The 18927-nt window shown below is 34.8% G+C and overlaps 1 protein-coding gene across 1 annotated transcript in view; it reads left to right on the forward strand.

The window, feature by feature from the left end:
* vps8 (VPS8 subunit of CORVET complex) overlaps positions 1–18927 on the forward strand; it is an 893492-nt gene that overhangs the window by 565051 nt on the left and 309514 nt on the right. The window contains exons 39-40 of the mRNA XM_051931263.1: positions 5196–5277; positions 5670–5752. Of these exons, the coding sequence (XP_051787223.1) occupies positions 5196–5277; positions 5670–5752 (165 nt within the window). The remainder of the gene's footprint in view (positions 1–5195; positions 5278–5669; positions 5753–18927) is intronic.

Genomic DNA, 18927 nt, shown 5'->3' on the forward strand with positions numbered 1-18927 from the left:
GCTGTGCGTCGAGGTGAGCCCGACTATATCTAGCCGGAACCTCTCAACCTCGCGCACTAGCTCAGGCTCCTTACCCTTCAGAGAAGTGACATTCCACGTCCCAAGAGCCAGCTTCTGTAGCCGAGGATCGGGCCGCCAAGGTCCCCGCCTTCGGCCACCACCCAACTCACACTGCACCCAACCTCCTTGGCCCCTCCCATAGGTGGTGAGCCCATGGGAAGGGGGACCCACATTGCCTCTTTGGGCTGTGCCCGGCCGAGCCCCATGAGTGCAAGCCCGGCCACCAGGCGCTCGCCATTTAGCCCCACCTCCAGGCCTGGCTCCAGAGGGGGGCCCCGGGCAAGGGAAAACGTTGTCCAAAGTTTTTATTCATCATAGAAGGTTGTTTTGAACTGCACTTTATCTCATCCCTCACCTAGGACCAGTTTGCCTTAGTTGGCCCTACCAGGGCCATAAAGCCCCAGAAAACAGAGCTCCTAGGATCATTGGGACACGCAAACCCCTCCACCACGATAATTCTGGATGATCATTCTGGACCAAAATTTTAAAATGCCTTTCAGACAGCCTTGGTGTCACAATCCCTCCTAACCCATTAACAGCTGTGTTTGGTGTACTCCCAGATGGGCTTAAAGTGGGGAAGGACAAAGAAGCTGTGATTGCATTTACTACACTATTGGCACATAGACTTATTTTGCTAAACTGGAAGAATCCTAACTCTCCCCTTTTAAGTCAGTGGGAAACTGATGTTATATTTTATTTGAAATTGGAAAAAATCAAATTCTAACTTAGAGGATCTGTGCAGATATTTTTCAAAACCTGGCAGGATCTATCTATCTATCTATCTATCTAGGATCTAATTAATAACATATTTTAGAATAAGCTTTTAAAGCACTGAGGAAGCAGATTCTCTCCCCGTTTCTTTTTCTTCTCCATTTATCTGTATTCACTTATTAATTTATCTATTTACTTATTTTTACTAGGTTTAAGTTTTATTCTGCTGCCCATGCTTTGTTTCTCAGGGGTGGGGGTTGATTTGTTTTTAATCCTATTCTTGTAAAATTGATCTATTTGTATGGACTGTTGTGTGATTTCAATAAAATCAATAAAACTAAAAAAAAAAAAAAGTTAATTACATTTAAAGTGTATCATAATTAAAAAAAAAAAATCATAGGAATAACTGCAGTGAAACCAAAAAATAAACAAATAACATAAACACAAATCATTGAATCATTAACACTTTTCCCACATTTAGCACTTTTTTTCTTTAGCTGATCCCTTGAAAAACACTAAATTGGGGTTCCACTATTCTTAAAATCTGAGGTTTGCTAAATGGAAAATGTTTTAATAAACATGCGATATGAAAAGATAATTGTCTAGGTTGCATAGATATATTTCAAAATGAACATATTTTATATGAATGTGATAAAAAGACACTTAGCAATGCTTACTTCAGTAAAGAATTACAGAAATCATTAGATTGGCACATTATTTTAAAAGTAAAAATTAAAATAAAATGTTCTTGTTTAGCTGTCAGAATTGCACAGATTTAAGGTGTTAATTGTAATTTGCTAGCATGTACAGATAAGATAGAACAGCATACACTATGTAATACTGTTGTTTTTCCAGCAAGATTTCAAGGAACACTAAAGAAGAAAGAAGTTTAAAAGATGATAGCAAATTTTGACATTTTAGAGAAATTATGCTGGAGAATTTCGATTTACATGAACAAATTGATATTTCACTTTTACAGACTAATCTATGACATACTGTACGATCAGTAAAAAAAAAACATCTTAGCATAAAACAGCAATACAGGGCTATTCAAAATGAAAGAGCAGATTTCAAAAATTTATTTCAAACACTGTATAAGACAGAAACACATTCCACACATCACAGGACAGAGGAAAGTACAAAGTTTGGTCATACGGTCCTTGAGGTTACATGCACTCAACATGAGCACCATGTGTAGCACGACATACATCAAAACAGTAAACCGTTTCTTGCCACACATGAGTCAGCTAGTTAATGAATTCACAGCTTCCTCAATTTGATGTCGCAAGTCTTAAAGATTGGTGGGCATAGGTGAAACAAACACTCTTTCTTCAATATATTCCCATAGATAAAAATTGCAGGAGTTAAGGTCTGGAGACCTAGTAGGCCATAGACGATGAGCAAGATCTTGTTGTCCACCTCTTCCACTCCATCGTCTTGAAATGGCGTTGTTCAGTTAACACCGGACCACCAAGTGGAAATGAGGTGGGGCACCATCTTGCATGAAAATGAAAAGTCATTTGAATCTTCTTGAAGTTGGGGAAACAACCAGTTTTGTAGCATGTCCAGGTATGAAAGTACAGTCAGTTTGCTCCACAAAAAAGAAAGGCCCATAAACTTTGCTTCAGAAATGGCACAAAACACATTTACCTTCGGTGAGTCTCTTTCATGTTCGACAATTATGCAAGGATTTTCATACCCCCAAATTCTAACATTGTGGCAATTAACCTTACCAGAGAGATGAAAGTTGATTCATCCAAAAAAATTATTCGTTCAGGAAAATTGTCTTCTTCCATATCCTCCAGAATTGCAGTGCAAAATTCAAACCTTTTTTCATTTTTCATTTGCTTATGATGAGGGTGGATGTTTGTTGAACTGTCAGCAGAATTCACGTTGCACTTGAACAATGGACCTCACACTTCACAAATTACAGCATGCAAAATGATTTCTCTTGTAATGTTGTCGCCATTTTACTGTAAACAAGAAACAGCAGTCTGTGGCATTCACTGGTACTTTTTAGGCAGGCATTTAACACTAGAATTACCAAAGCCTACAAAAAAACTCATAAATCCGGCCCACCTTAAATCCCTTTGCACCTCCTTGTCAGTGTCTTTGTCTTGTAAATGTGCTGTTCAAGGCAAGTAGCCTTATATTCCATCCCCCCACCGCCACAGAACGGTCACAGAGTTCTCCCAGTTCCAGCCTTGATTATCTGGGAGTCAGGTACCTAGAGTTGTATAGGGAAATAATAGATTGTTATTTGGAACACATGCATTTTATTGTGTGTTCCTTTTCTACAATAACCTGGGTAAACACATCATTAAAACAGAAACGTTTTTCATATTTTAGTAATAAATGACAAAATGTAGAAATAAAGTATGTAATGTGTGAAGCCTGAAGTCCAAAGATCAAATAAACACTTTCACAAAAGGTTCAAGGATGATACAACAGTTTCCATGGTGCAGTGGTAAGAATTGCTGACTTGTAATCAAGAGTCCCCCCGTTTCAGCTTTTTATTCAGTTTTATTGAGTGTTCCTGCTCACACTGAATTAGTTATGCACCTTATGGTCCATGATGTGAAAGCTGCACTGACAAAAAAAACAGAGAAATATATGTATATTTGGTATATATGATATTTGGAATTATCAATTTTATGACCTGCATAGTACATTTCGAAAAACATTGTGGCACAGATGCAACATTATTCATTCTGTACTATTCTTTCCTCTGCATGTCCTGGAGTACAAAAGAAACACCACCATGCACCAAAATTTGGAGACTGGGCAAGATCGGAAAAAAAAAAAAAAACATGCCAAGATCGGAAAAAAAACATGCGGCCTCTGATTACAACGGCAAGATGATATGCGAATGAATATAAATAATGTTGCTTCCGTGCCACAATGTTTTCCGAAACGTACTATATAGGTCATAAAATGAATAATTCCAAATATCATGTATACCTATGTTTCTGTTTTTTGTCAGTGTTGCTTTGACATCGGGGCGGCACGGTGGTGCAGCGGTAGCGCTGCTACCCTCGCAGTTAGGAGACCTGGGTTCGCTTCCTCCGGGTGCTCCAGTTTCCTCCCACAGTCCATAGACATGCAGGTTAGGTGCAGGTTTAGGGCGATAGTATGTATTGTTATCGTGACTGAGTGAAAAAGTACTATGAATTTACACTGGCTGCTGCAGACACAAACCAAATGTATGTGTTTATTGTATAATATTAACAACAAGAGCAGCTCACTAATCAAAACTTTAAATATACAGTTGTGTTTGAAAGTTTGTGAACCCTTTGGAATTTTCTATATTTCTGCATAAATATAACCTAAAACATCATCAGATTTTTACACAAGTCGTAAAATTAGATAAAGAGAACCCAGTTAAACAAATGAGACAAAAATATTATACTTGGTCATTTATTTATTGAGGAAAATGATCGAAGCACAACTGTACGAGGCAGTCAGGCTTCGAACCGGGGGACTCTTGCTTACAAGTCAGCAATTCTTACTGCTGCGCCTTGGAAACTATTGTATCATCCTTGAACCTTTTATGAAAGTGTTTATTTGATCTTTGGGCTTCAGGCTTCACACATTATATAGTTTATGTCTACATTTTGTCATTTATTACTAAAATATGAAAGAACTTCCTCTCATGAAACACAGCACCCCAGATAACTCTGTGTGGCAACTGCAATTTTCATCACTGTGAGCTGATGTCGCCATGACTCTTTTTCTGACAGTATGACACATGCGTATTTTAACACTTGGTGGATATTTGCGAGGATGTCTGTTTTGAGAATAATGTAACAGAGGAGTCTCAGAACTCCAATTCTTTGGTCATAGGAGTTAAATTGTGCTGGCAGTGAATGACTTGCATTTGTAATTCTTGTATTGTGTGGTTGACCTCTTGCTTTTTTATGTGCACTTAGTGTTTCTATCCAAGTGATTGACTTTCGATTATTAGTGGGCCTGTGCAATTCGGTTCACTGTCAGCACCATGTGGACATGCAGCAGTTGTGCTCTTGTCAGTTATGGAGTGTGCCTGTGCCTTTGCATGTCATGAGAAAGACCTGAAGCCCAATTACTTGGGGTTGCATTATGCATGTCACATTATAAGCTGTTTCTTGAGTCGAATCTAGGGTCAAGGGCCCAGTGATTCATGATTTTGGTTTTTTAAGTTATTAGTTTTATAAAGTGCTTTTCTCATATAAATGTATATTTTTACTAAGTTCCTGCTGAACTTTTCTCTGATCATATTGATTTGTTTTTTACCAATAAATTAATCATACTTAATTTTAAAAAAATATTTGCCTCTTTTTTGTTTATCATTAGATCACAGTGATCCTTATGAAAGGAGCATAAATGTGAGTTGCAGCAATTATGGTTTTGTTCTTAAGTAATGCCAAATTCTTTTTTTTATGCAGGCGCTGTGGTTCCCATTATTGGAGGCAATGATGTCACCTCAGAAGTTTCTAAAAGAGTCATCTTCATATAACGTCTCAGAATGTAACAATTTATATCATTTTGTAGCTTCATAATGACCATCTCATGTAAATGTTTTTTCTTAAGAATTTCATTTTATTTTCACAATTTAGTCTTGCGTATTGTGCAGTTATCCATTTTCACTGTTTGCTGTTAATTTGTCTAGACTTTAAAAGTGAGAAAAATCAGTTAATTCAATTCAAGTGAACATTCATGTTACTCCTGCAATCTCCTGTTTCTCTAATATTTACGTTAAGAATACAAAACGTCATTGGTTTGTTTCATTTTACATTTCAGCTACAGTAACATCAAATTGGTGTTATTACTTATTCTATCTACGCTTAACCTTTATTTAGCTCTGAATTCATTGTCTTTGGTTTGGTTCCTACTCCTCATTATTTTTTTTTGTTTTGAAGCTGTGAAGCTGTTAACAATGCAAGTTATGAACAGTATGACAGGATTTATTGCTTTACCATCAATTCTGCAACGCATCCTTCAGGTTTGTCTACTGCAAGTTTTCATATATTGTTATTGTATTTTGATTTGTATTAATTATTATTGTAGCTATATCAGTATAATCTTGTGTGTAAAAAGTTAAATCAGTGTATTCTCTTTTGATATTTATTATTTATACAAATAACTAAAATAAATAGAATATGCCAACCTATTGTACTGACAAAATGCAGTAGGCAGGAGGTTTGTGAGATAAATAAAAAATAGGTATTCTGCTTCCGTAGAATGGGTTTTAAAAATGCTATATTATAATGGGAAAGAACACACACAAAGTACAAGTAAATGTAATCTACTTGCTCAAAATGTTCAACAAAATATCTGTTATAATACTGTTTGTCAAAACACCTCTTTTCAATAAACCACTCTCCAAGTCTAAAGACATTTTCATGGCCCTATAGATCTCTCAGTTTGCACAGATGTCCCAGCTTCTGTTGATTGCTTTAAGATAGAGTTTTTTTAAGCAGAGTAGGAACAGATTGTGTTACTATACCCTCCGAAGTACTACTTGGACAATATTACACTGTAGAAAGTTGTAAATTCCAGTGATAATGGCAATAAAATGTCAATTACCAAATTAAATGAGACAAAGCATTAATACTCTTATGAGTGTAGGCCTTTCGTTTAGAGAAGTTGCAAAGAAAATCAAAGTGTCCCTGAGTAAAGTGTTCTACACAATCAAAAGGCAATTGGAAACTGGATGAAAATCTTATAGGAAGAGATCTGATGGAGCAGAAGTCACATTCCAGACAAATTTCTGAGGGTCACCAGCTTGCATAAAAGGTGCATCACAGCACAGCTTCAAAGCATGCATATCTTAACAGTGATCAAATGAAGCAAGTCACAGTTTCTACTGTGAGGAGAGATTTTGTTCTGCATGTTTGACAGGCTGAGTGGAAGTAATACAGCCATTCCTTAACACTAGAATTACCAGAGCCTACGAAAAAACTTGTAGATCCCGGCCCACCTTAAAGTCCCATTGCACCTCTCCGTAAGTGTCTTTTTGCCCTGTAAATGTGTCGATAAAGACAAGCAGCAAGCAGCCTGTTATTCCATCCCCCCACCTCCTTGATTGTCTGGGAGTGAAGTGCTGGAGTTTTAGAGTGGAAATAATAGATCGTTATTTGGAACAAATGTATTTCATGTGTGTTCCGTTTCTACAATAATTTGTGTAAACACATTGTTGAAACAGAAACGTTTTTCATATTTTTAGTAATAAATGACAAAATATTGTCATAAACTATATAATGTGTGAAGCCTGAAGTCCAAAGATCAAATAAACACTTTCACAAAAGGTTCAAGGACAATTCAACAGCTTCCATGGCGTAGCAGTAAGATCTGCTGACTTGTAAACAAGAGTTCCCGGTTCGATTCCCGACTGACTCCTATATTTGCCGTTTTTCAGTAGGTGAGCTGCTCTTATTGTTAATAGTATACAGTACACACATTCATTTGGTTTGCGTCTATAACACACGTGTACATTTATAGTACATGTAAAAGTTACGTTTTTTTTTTTTTTTCACTTTTATTCTCTCAGTTACAATCACAATACATACTACCGCCACCCCAGGGATCTGACACTGTTAGTTTTATTTGAAACTGGGAATAACTGTAGATGCGAGTGGTGTTTTGAGGAAATGGAACTGGACATTCTCTGGTCTGGATGGATAAAAGCTGACACACAAACACTGGTGCAGTTGTGTAAACTGTTAACATTTGAATTTGATGATTGCATATAGCGCTGAACTGACCTGTCTGTACTATTCTTTCCTCTGCATGTCCTGGAGTACAAAAGAAACAGCACCATACAGCAACATGGAGACTGGCAAGATCGGAAAAAAAACGCACGGTCACTGATTACAACCACAAGATGTTATGCAAATGAATATGAATAATGTTGCATCCGTGCCACAATGTTATCCGAAATGTACTAACAGGTCATAAAATGAATAATTCCAAATATATATCTATGTCTCTGTTTTTCATAGACCATAAGGTGCATAATAATTCAGTGTGAGCAGGAACACTCAATAAAACAGAATAAAAAAAAATCAAGTGACGGTGAGATACAAAGAAGGCAGTTCACCAGCGTTTGTGGTGTCTGCTTTTATCCATCCAGATCAGAGAATGTCCAGTTCCATTACTTCAAAACACCACTCACATCTACAGTTATTCCCAGTTTCAAATAAAAACTAACAGCATCAGATCTCTGGGGGGGGGGCGGTAGTATTATCGTGATCATGACTGGGAGAATAAAAGTGAAAAAAAGGTAACTTTACATGTTCTATAATGTACACCGTGTGTTACAGACGCAAACCAAATGTATGTGTGCACTGTATACTATTAACAACCAGCAAACCCCGCGATTCTCGAAAGAATCGCAAATCCAAGAATGGCAATCACTTTCTGTTCCCTCCAATACCAGTTATGGACTATTGCAGACTTGAAGGAAGTCTTATTGACCAATGAATCATAATTTGAAATGTTTCATTTCATCACACGGTGTTTATACGTCATTGAAAGGGTGCTTCCTCAGTGTGTGACACAACTGTAGTAGGAAGTGTGATGGTGTGGGGTTCTTTTGCTAGAGGCAGAGTTGGTGACTTGCACAGAGTGACTGGCATTCTAATCAAAAGCATTACCACATCAGCAAAAGATGGCTACTTTGATGAATCAAACATTTGAATAAAATCTTGTATACTTAATGTGTTTAGACTTAATTTTATTTTGCTATTGTTTATTTGTTCTGTGCTTTGATTTCATGAAACATTAACCCATTAACTCGCCTTTTTTTTTCCGAATATTTTCGCTTTATTGTTATAGATTAACATCTGCTTAATAAGGAAAACATATTTTGAATCTCAACATTTGTACTTTTTCCAGCATTTCAAAATTTTGGCCATCCCCAAATGGGAATCATGACACATACTACCTAGTTTTGGTGCCATACTGGAAAGCACTCAACATGTAGTCCAACATTACATTTGCAGCACTGTTTTCTTGCATTAGTCTTACACACTGCACACTTCCTTTGTTTGCCCATTTCTGTGCGTTCAATGTAGTGACCAGTTCCAGAGGTTCTGATATCAACAGGAACATGACTCTTGGCTGGTTTGGAGAAGGATTTCCTCCCGGTTTAAAGTACATGATCCCCAAATGGGGATCGTGGCAGTTAATGGGTTTTTAATACATTAACCTGGTGTCCATTTACAACCCCAATTCCATAAAAACTGGTAGGCTGTGTAAAATGTGCAAATCATTGCATTCTGTTTTTATTTACATTTTGCATAACATCCCAACTTTTTGAAATTGGGGTTTTGCATAAAAACTGTAAAAACCGGGGTGTTCTAAAACTTTTAACCTGTAGTGCATATCCAGATTATGCTCTGCTTACAGGTCCCCGTTATCGGCAGGACCAATGTGGGGTGGCCCATTAGCGGTTCACAAACCTCCGCTATTCAGGAGTTCACTGGACAGCCAATTGGATTGCATATTTTTGTCACTGGGTTTACTTGATTTGAGTCAGATAACTCCTCTCACAACCTTAATCTTAACCATAATGCAACCAGCTTTATCACTTAACATCACAGACATACTAGCAAGTAAGTGTTTTAGAAATCTACATTTGTCCAACTTCCAATAACCTAGCAAACCTTGCATCAATTGCCACTACACTAAAGCAAGCAGTTTACTGTAGTAACATTGGAGTAGCATTTTGGTGTAACAATTTTTGATATCGTCTGTTTAACATATTATCTGATGTTCTAGTACCTAGCTGACACATGGTTGAGGATTATTTATTACTAGCAAAATACCCGCGCTTCGCAGCGGAGAAGTAGTGTGTTAAAGAGGTTATGAGAAAAAAAAAGGAAACATTTTAAAAATAACGTAACATGATTGTCAATGTAATTGTGTTGTCATTGTTATGAGTGTTGCTGTCTTTTATATATATATATAATATACACACACATAAACATATATATACATATATATACATATCTACATATACACATCTATATATATATATATATATATATATATATATATATATATATATATATATATATATATATATATATATATATATATACATATACACATATATATATATACACATATCAACATATATATACACACATACATAAACACACACATATACATACACACACACACATATATATACATATATATATATATATATATATACATATATATATATATATAATATATATATATTTTTATATACACACACAGACACATATATATATACATATACACACACAGACACATATATATATACATAAATATTTACATATCTACATATATACACATCTACATATATATACACATATATATACATATCTACATATATATAGCAAAATACCCGCGCTTCGCAGCGGAGAAGTAGTGTGTTAAAGAGGTTATGTAAACATATATATATATATACATATACATATATACATATAATACATATCTACATATACAGATATCTACATATAGCAAAATACCCGCGTTTTCGCAGCGGAGAAGTAGTGTGGTTAAAGAGGTTATGAGAAAAAAAAGGAAACATTTTAAAAATAACGTAACATGATTGTCAATGTAATTGTGTTGTCATTGTTATGAGTGTTGCTGTCTTTTATATATATATATATATATATATTATATATATATATATATATAATATATATATATATATACACACACACATAAACATATATATACATATATATACATATCTACATATACACATATCTATATATATATATATATATATATATATATATATATACACATATATATATAATATATATATATATATATATATATATATATATACACATATATATATATATATATATATATATATATATATACACATATCAACATATATATACACACATATACATACACACACACACATATATATACATATATATATATATATATATATATATATATATATATATATATATATATATACATATACATATACATATATATATACATATATATATATATATTTATATATATACATATATAATATATATATATATATATATATATATATATACATATATATATATATATATATATATATATATATATATATATATATATATTTTTTATATACACACACAGACACATATATATATACATATATATATATATATATATATATATATATATATATATATATATATATATAGATATATATATATATATATATACACTGTATATATACATATCTACTTATTGGCTCCGGTATTTAGGATATAGCGGGTTGGATAATGGATGGATGGACATCTGTATGCATAGCCCTATTTGCCCGTTTTCATTTTTTTCTTTCTTCAGTAATATTTCAGTAAACCCGGAGGCTTGTCAGTTCAAATCCTGGTACTGACACCACTGTGTGACCCTGAGGAAGTCACTTCACCTGCCTGTGCTGCAAAAAAACAAAAGTAATGTAACAAATTGTACCTCAGATGTTGCAAGTTGCTGGAATAAAGGCATAAGTAAAATAGATAAATATGTATTATACACATAGGAACTATTCATTTATTTTCAGTTAAGTCATCTGCAGCAAACTTTTATAAATGAGGGTTTCTCATTTTTAGATAGTGCAAACTGTTTCTTCTTCATTGACGTTTTCTCTTGGAGAGCTTTTTTCATTTCATTGAAAATTAAAGCAGCAGCTGCCAAAAATATGTAGCTTTCTTATTAATTTTCAACATTGTGTAAAATAAATTTATAAAGTAACATAAAAGGTTTAAATACTGGTTATCCTTTTACACTAAAATATTACTAAAGAGATACAAAAAAAAATAAAATGCATATGTTCTTTTTCTTTAAGGAGATTAAATATTACTGAAGAAAGAAAAAAAAAATTTAAACAGCCAAATGGGCTATGCATACGAACTTAAAAGGTTTAAATAAAACAGAAATATATATTTTTATTTTTACTTGCCTAACTTGTTGAGGGTGTATCCTGTAGCAAAGCCCTAACTTTTTTCATGAAAGCCTGTTTCAGTCAATAAGTCCTTAAAAAAAGGTGTAAAGATATTGACAATAAGCTAAGCAAACCCAGGAAGACATGGAATCATTTAAATCAAGTATCATTACATCTTCCTTTCTTAAAGAGAAGTAAGGCAGTACTTATAAGCTTACATATTTATATATAGACATACATACATATATACTATATATATATATCTATATCCAAAGCCGTGCAAGCACACTCTTGAGAAGTGCAACGTATAGTTGTACAGAAGAAAAAGCAAACTTGCCTCAAATGAATGGCAACCTTTTGTAGGTCTATGAACTTAATTTAAACTTTAGGTTTACACGGTGCTTTCTTTCCGAAGTACCTGCACTCATGAATATGTCTGTATGTGTCAGTCGGTCAAATCCACGCGCTTCGCACCGGCAAAGTACCGCTTTTAAATTTTTATTAAGAAGAAAAGAAAACCTTTTTAAATTGAGGGAAAATATACTAATAACAGTTTGTTTAGGATCTGTTTTTTGTGAAGCTGCCTTCACTCGAGTGATCACTTCGAGCTGACTTGCTGGCCAACTATAAGCGTTACCTGGTAGGTAACCACCCATACAATCAGATTGTGAATCAGACTACGAATGCCGTGAATGTAATTACCCCGATCTACATGTTGTCAAATAAACGAACCACATGCCGTGGCGCGGAATGTAATTACCCCGATCTACATGTTGTCAAATAAACGAACCACACGCCGTGGCGCAATTTTAGGGGCTTTGCCTGTAGCGCTGACGTCTGAGGTTCGATTCCCGTAGGGGAGTGAAGGTGAGTGGCTGGTTACCTACCAGGTAACGCTTATTGTTGGCCACAAGTGAGGTAACATCAGCCACGGTGCCTTCAGTTGTGAGAAGCAGATCATAGAATGGTTGAAAATAGTTTACTGTCAAATAATGCAAAGAGTACGCGACACGTCTTTCCCCCTTATTCTTGGCTCATCAGGTGTACACACTCACTGCACTTGCTTGCGGTAATCGAACCTCGGATGTCAGCGCTAGAGGGGCTTAGCAGCGGTGAAGTATTGCTTTTAAATTTTAATTAAGAACAAAAGAAAACCTCAGAGGTTCGATTCCCGTAAGGGAGTGAAGTGAGTGGCTGGTTACCTACCAGGTAACGCTTATGGTTGGCCAGCAAGTGACGTAACATCAGCCACGGTGCCTTCAGTTGTGAGAAGCAGATCACAGAATGATTGAAAATAGTTTTTGCATGTACCTTTTTAGTAAAAGGCGAGCTTTTAAGCCTGAGAAATCACCCCGTAAATGCACACGTTTAATTGCACGTGTTAATATGTATGCTTACACAGTATTAAAAGACACTCAAAAATTAACGTCATTTACCTTTGTTCTCGCATTTGACTTGTGCTGTAAATCTCTTCCTTGTTTTTAGTTCACGTGATTACGTAGGAGGCGTGATGACGCGATACGTGACTCCGCCTCCTCCATTAGAGTATATGGACAAAAAAACATGTTCCAGTTATGACCATTACGCGTAGAATTTCAAAATGAAACCTGCCTAACTTTTGTAATTAAGCTGTAAGGAACGAGCCTGCCAAATTTCAGCCTTCCACCTACACGGGAAGTTTGAGAATTAGTGATCAGTCAGTCAGTGAGTCAGTGAGGGCTTTGCCTTTTTTTAATATGTATAGATTACCATATAAACCTCAGGACCTCTACACGTTGTTAAAGTCTGCTAATGTTAGTCCACATATTAAGCCCTCTCTGGTTGTTATTGCATTGAGGATACTTTTATAAGTTTCACCAACACACAGGGTTTTTGGTTACTAGTTATGTATTAGCTGAATTGTTGAAAACACCATGTAAGCAATTTTGACATACAAAAAGAGCAATTAGCTCAGATTAAGATCAGCTTTTGGTTAACTTTATTGGTATCTAAGTTAATGATTTAGTTAATGCTTTATTGCTAGCTTCTGTAATTGGAATGACAAAATTAAGTTTAGATAATTTATAAGTTTAAGTGATATATTCACATCCATCCATCCATCCATTTTCCAACCCGCCTGAATCCGAACACAGGGTCACGGGGGTCTGCTGGAGCCAATCCCAGCCAACACAGGGCACAAGGCAGGAAACAATCCCGGGCAGGGTGCCAACCCACCGCAGGACACACACAAACACACCCACACACCAAGCACACACTAGGGCCAATTTAGAATCGCCAATCCACCTAACCAGCATGTCTGTGGAATGTGGGAGGAAACCGGAGCGCCCGGAGGAAACCCCACGCAGACACGGGGAGAACATGCAAACTCCACGCAGGGAGACCCGGGAATCGAACCCAGGTCCCCAGATCACCCAACTGCGAGGCAGCAGCGCTACCCACTGCGCCACCGTTGCCGCCCTATATTCACATATTCTTTTTTAAATATCTAAATATTTAGTGTCATTTGAATCTGTACCGCATTAAGTAAGTTTATTAAACATATTCAGTAGAGGTATCTTCTTTAATAAAACCCCTGTGTGCGTCCAGTGTCCATGTGTGTGTGTCTTCTGGTGAAGTGCGCATGTGCGGGGCACGGTGCTATGCTTCAAAGGCCGCCTGATGCGTCACACAAGACAGAGAGGGCGGGACCTATAAAATATCGCGCGGCAGATCCAATCGGATTTCGGTAAATAAGGTAAGACCTAAAATAGAAAACACGAAAAATTCAATCGGGTACTGAGACGTGGAGAACAGCTTCCCCATTGTTGTGCAAGTGTTCACTCTTGAGGGATGTCAGATTTGCGATTAAGAAAGCTTGGCCTGGTAAAGTGTAAAGTAAAAGAAGATTTATTTTTTGCGCACATTACATCAGTTGCTGGGGAGAATCTGCTGATTGCCCACTGTTGTGACAGAAAATTAAACACATATTACGGACAGCAAAGCCAGTAGTACTGTCAGAGAAAATTACAGGCATTTTACGGAAAAAATTTAATGAGGTAAAAGGTCCCTTGCCATTTAATATAGACTTTTCCTACTAATGTTTATGGACTACTGTTCTAGCGCCCGTTATTGTAACGGGCCTTAATGTCTAGTTTGTAATAATACTTATTATTTTTAATAATAATAATAATAACAATAGCAGTAATAGTAGTGGTATTAAAATGGTTGTTTTTGTTGTTTGTATCACATAAAAGATGATACTGTTGGCTATGTCACGTTACAAATGAATAACACATTGATACCCTGGGACCATTATTATTATTACTAATTATGCCTTCATTTATAAAGGGAAACAAATCAATTGTTTATCATTTAAATACCATTTAAGTCCAAACTACGGGTTCGCCTTTCCAGATTGTAGAATCCCATGCAGTTAACACTTTTTCAAAATTTAAGCTCCTCAAGACATACTTGAGATCATCCAAGGCACAATATATAAGAAGCATGACTATCATCTGCATCAATTCTGACTTTACTCAGAAGTTGTCATCTGATGACCTAATAGATAACTTCACCTTCAGAAAATGTACGTGTTGTGTGTTGTGTTTTGCAACAAAGATACTGAGAAACAAAGAAACCCCTAAATACTTATTCTCAAGTTTTAATTATTTAAAAAAATGTATTTTACATTAAAAGTCATAGTTAAGCTTGTCACGTGTACTTTTCTTTATCTATTATTTTTATACATTTGTTTAGATTAAAGCTATAATTCTAAGAAAATACTAGCAAGAAATGCTAATGCAGGGGATTCAGGAAGAAGGCGTGGGCCCAAGAAAATTACACTTAGGACCCCAGTTTAGCTATTGTCATCACTGGAGATGAGACCATTTCAGACTATGGCTGCAATGTGGCAGATAACTGCCATTATTATTCATTTTTGTGTGTCATAGGGCATATGGGATGAGAATTTGTCTTTATGCCAAACCAGTTAAAGGAATTGTATAATCAAAATTTCATTTTAGCAGTTTCATCTCTTTTATACTTAAAGATATGTTACTTTTTTTTAACGTGGGTCTCAGTATGACTTGATAAGCTTGCAAGTTCCTGAAAAGTAATAAATAAGCAATGCCAAAAACTGTTTCTACCATCCAGCAAAAAAGAAATATGATTAGTTCATGTCCTTCAGACAGACAGATGAAAATATAAATAACATAAAACATATAAAGAAACTGTAATAAATCTGGGTAATGTATTGTAGTGTAAGATACGTCAATGCATTTCTTGACATGGGAGTTTTCCAGAAAATGTACTAAATGAGGCAGAATAGTTTTTATTCAGTAACTGTAATGGGTTAATGTGCTATCCCTTACCCCTCTTTCTTTTTTTAAATATCCTTTTTAATGATCAGATCATGCTGTCTGCCCCCATGCATTGTCCAGATGTTAAGGCATTGGATTTTTTTTTTTGCTCTTTTAACTTGTCCAGAGTTGGCAAATCAAAAAGTTGTTTATAAATTGCTGTCAGTAAAAATTTGGTGTAGAAATAAATTAGAATTAGAAACAATTTGGTGTAGAAACAAATTAGAAAATTCTTGGTTAGAATTCAGCAATATTTCTCTGCTGCAAAAATTCCATTATGACTGTTCTGTTTTAATCTTTCTAAAGCCAGTGCATTTCCAATGGATGTGAAATGCTGCCAGTATTTCTAGGATTATAATATATCCCCTGTGCTTTAAATTCAATTTAGCACATCTAGAAGTTGTTGCAGGCATTTTTTACTACCACCTACATAAAACCTTCAACAAGCACAAGTCATTTTCTGAGATAAGGGATTAATAGCTTGGGATCAGTAAATGGTAGCAGGAGGCATTTTACAATACCGCATTTTTATTGTAGCTTGTGGCATTGACATTAGGAAAAATAAAAACATTCATATGCAATGCCATTAGCTTATGCTCCTTATATCTGCACTGTTTATGATTACATGCAATGCCATTAGCTTATGCTCCTTATATCTGCACTGTTTATGATTTCACTAATGAGTGTAGGTCATTCGGCCCAATATATGATTAGCATAGATAGTTAAGTGAAACATTTATATTTCATTATCAAATATGCCTTGACATAGAGTAATATAGTAGATCAGTCATATCATAAATATGGAATTTTGATTTCTGGAATAGGTTATGTTATTCATTATATGTTATACTGTATAATATGCCAGCATTATCTGATCATATAAGAGACTTCACTTTTAATTACTTAAGGTCAAAATGATTTTGTAGTTAATGTATCTGCATTGAATTTAATTGGTTTTAAATAAAGTGATGCATTTTTGGAAGAATGTTAAAAATAATAAACTTTATGAATAAAAAGGTGGAAATACTTTACATTCATAGATGATAAATGTTGACTGTATTATTAAAATAATTAAAATACTTTTTTTTTTTTAAATACGTTTGAATTATCTAATGATTTCCTTAATTTATCTAATTTTACATTTGTCAACCTCTCTTATACGGTATATCAGTGGGTGCATATTGATGGCTGTTATAAAAGGCTAGCAAACTATTTGATGATTTGTTTCATTTGTTTTCTTAATCCATTTTATAAAAAATCTGGACAAAAAATATTTTACACCTTATAGTGTAGTCCAGAGCTAACAGTAAATTAAGAACAATACTCTTTGGTAGAGTACTGTCCATTTAATGATTCAGGAATAATGAAGTGTGGGTTACAAATGAGCAAATCATAAACAGAATAACACTACAGTGATACAGATTTTCCACTTACCACAATTGTCAGATATATGTGTAAAGCAAAATGAATTAATTATTTAAATGAAGGTGTTGCCTATTTTCAGTAGAAAGCACTGCTAGTTTACAGCACTTGGATACTGGTTTGTTGGTTGGCTGTAGTGTTGGACTGTTGCAGGTAATAATAATAATAATAATAATTCTTTGCATTTATATAGCGCTTTTCCTCACTGCTCAAAGTAGTTCTTATGTATGAGTTCATTCCCTCTAAATATACCATTTTCATTATCCATTATTAACACTTGCACTTACTGTAGTTTGATGTACCTGAGCAGATGTGTGAATCCTCTGGTGTAATATTCAGGGGTTAATTACTACATTCTTCCTTTTGCATACCCTTTACTAGTAAAAGCATAGAACTGATATGTATTGAATGCATAGGCAGAATACTTGCTCACACATTATGGACGGTTTGAGAATTATGATATTAGTGCAACATATGGTTGAAAAACTAATGGTTTTGTGTACAAATTAATTTTGAATAAAAATGAAAGTGGCATTAACACTGTTTTACTTAAAAATTTAATATTAAGAGGTTCCCTTATTACACGTTTGTGGGAAGACCTAGAATCACACAGGGTTTACTGCAGGGTCACATCTTTGGACATTACACACTTAGAGACAAAGATTCATATAAAGGAATATCGTTGATGAGTTAAGAAATTAATCGTAAGCTTCAAAGACTGAAAATCTTAAAAGTCATATACTTTCTTAGTTTTCTTATCAAATATTATAGAGCCTTTCATAATGTAAAGAAATCTTGTAACAATTGACCCTTACAAAATATTGCACAAAAATCAATGTATTACATACCTGGGAAAAGTGCATTTTAAATATGAAAAATGTATTATTATCTTTGCTATTAGTTAACGACAATGTACCACGTAAAAATTTAGCTGGTGTTTGTGGTAAAAGCATTTGTTAATATTTGTTTCCTAATGTTACCTAACACATTGATATCTCATTACACATACTCAAACAACAGCTTAAACATAGTAGCAGTAATAAGAAGTTAAATAGCAGGATGCTAAGAAGAGGAATAAAATAGAAAGTAGTCAGCAACAGCTAGTTAATGTTTGACCTAGCTGTTGTTGTTATTGAACAGTATCTAATTAGCTTCAGTATGATCATCCTCACCAATAGACCTAATAAAGGTTTACTTAAGTGTTTTCCTTGATTTAAATGCGGATACCAGTAGGGCATCCCTTAAACTAGCTGAACATTCATTCAACAGTTTGTGGGCCCTTTAGCTACAGATTCTAAGTACTGTAGATTTATCTTTATTATTTGGCTAGAAGATCTCCATTTCTCAGTTGTAATGTATGTTTTTTTAATTAATTTCCCTGTCTATGTGCTTCTCCTGCTGAGGTAAACTTGTTCCCAGCAATACTCTCCAGCTTCTTATGTGGAACTCCTTGGCACT

Source organism: Erpetoichthys calabaricus, chromosome 8, assembly GCF_900747795.2.
Source record: "Erpetoichthys calabaricus chromosome 8, fErpCal1.3, whole genome shotgun sequence".
In the NCBI taxonomy this organism is placed as follows: Eukaryota; Metazoa; Chordata; class Cladistia; order Polypteriformes; family Polypteridae; genus Erpetoichthys; species Erpetoichthys calabaricus.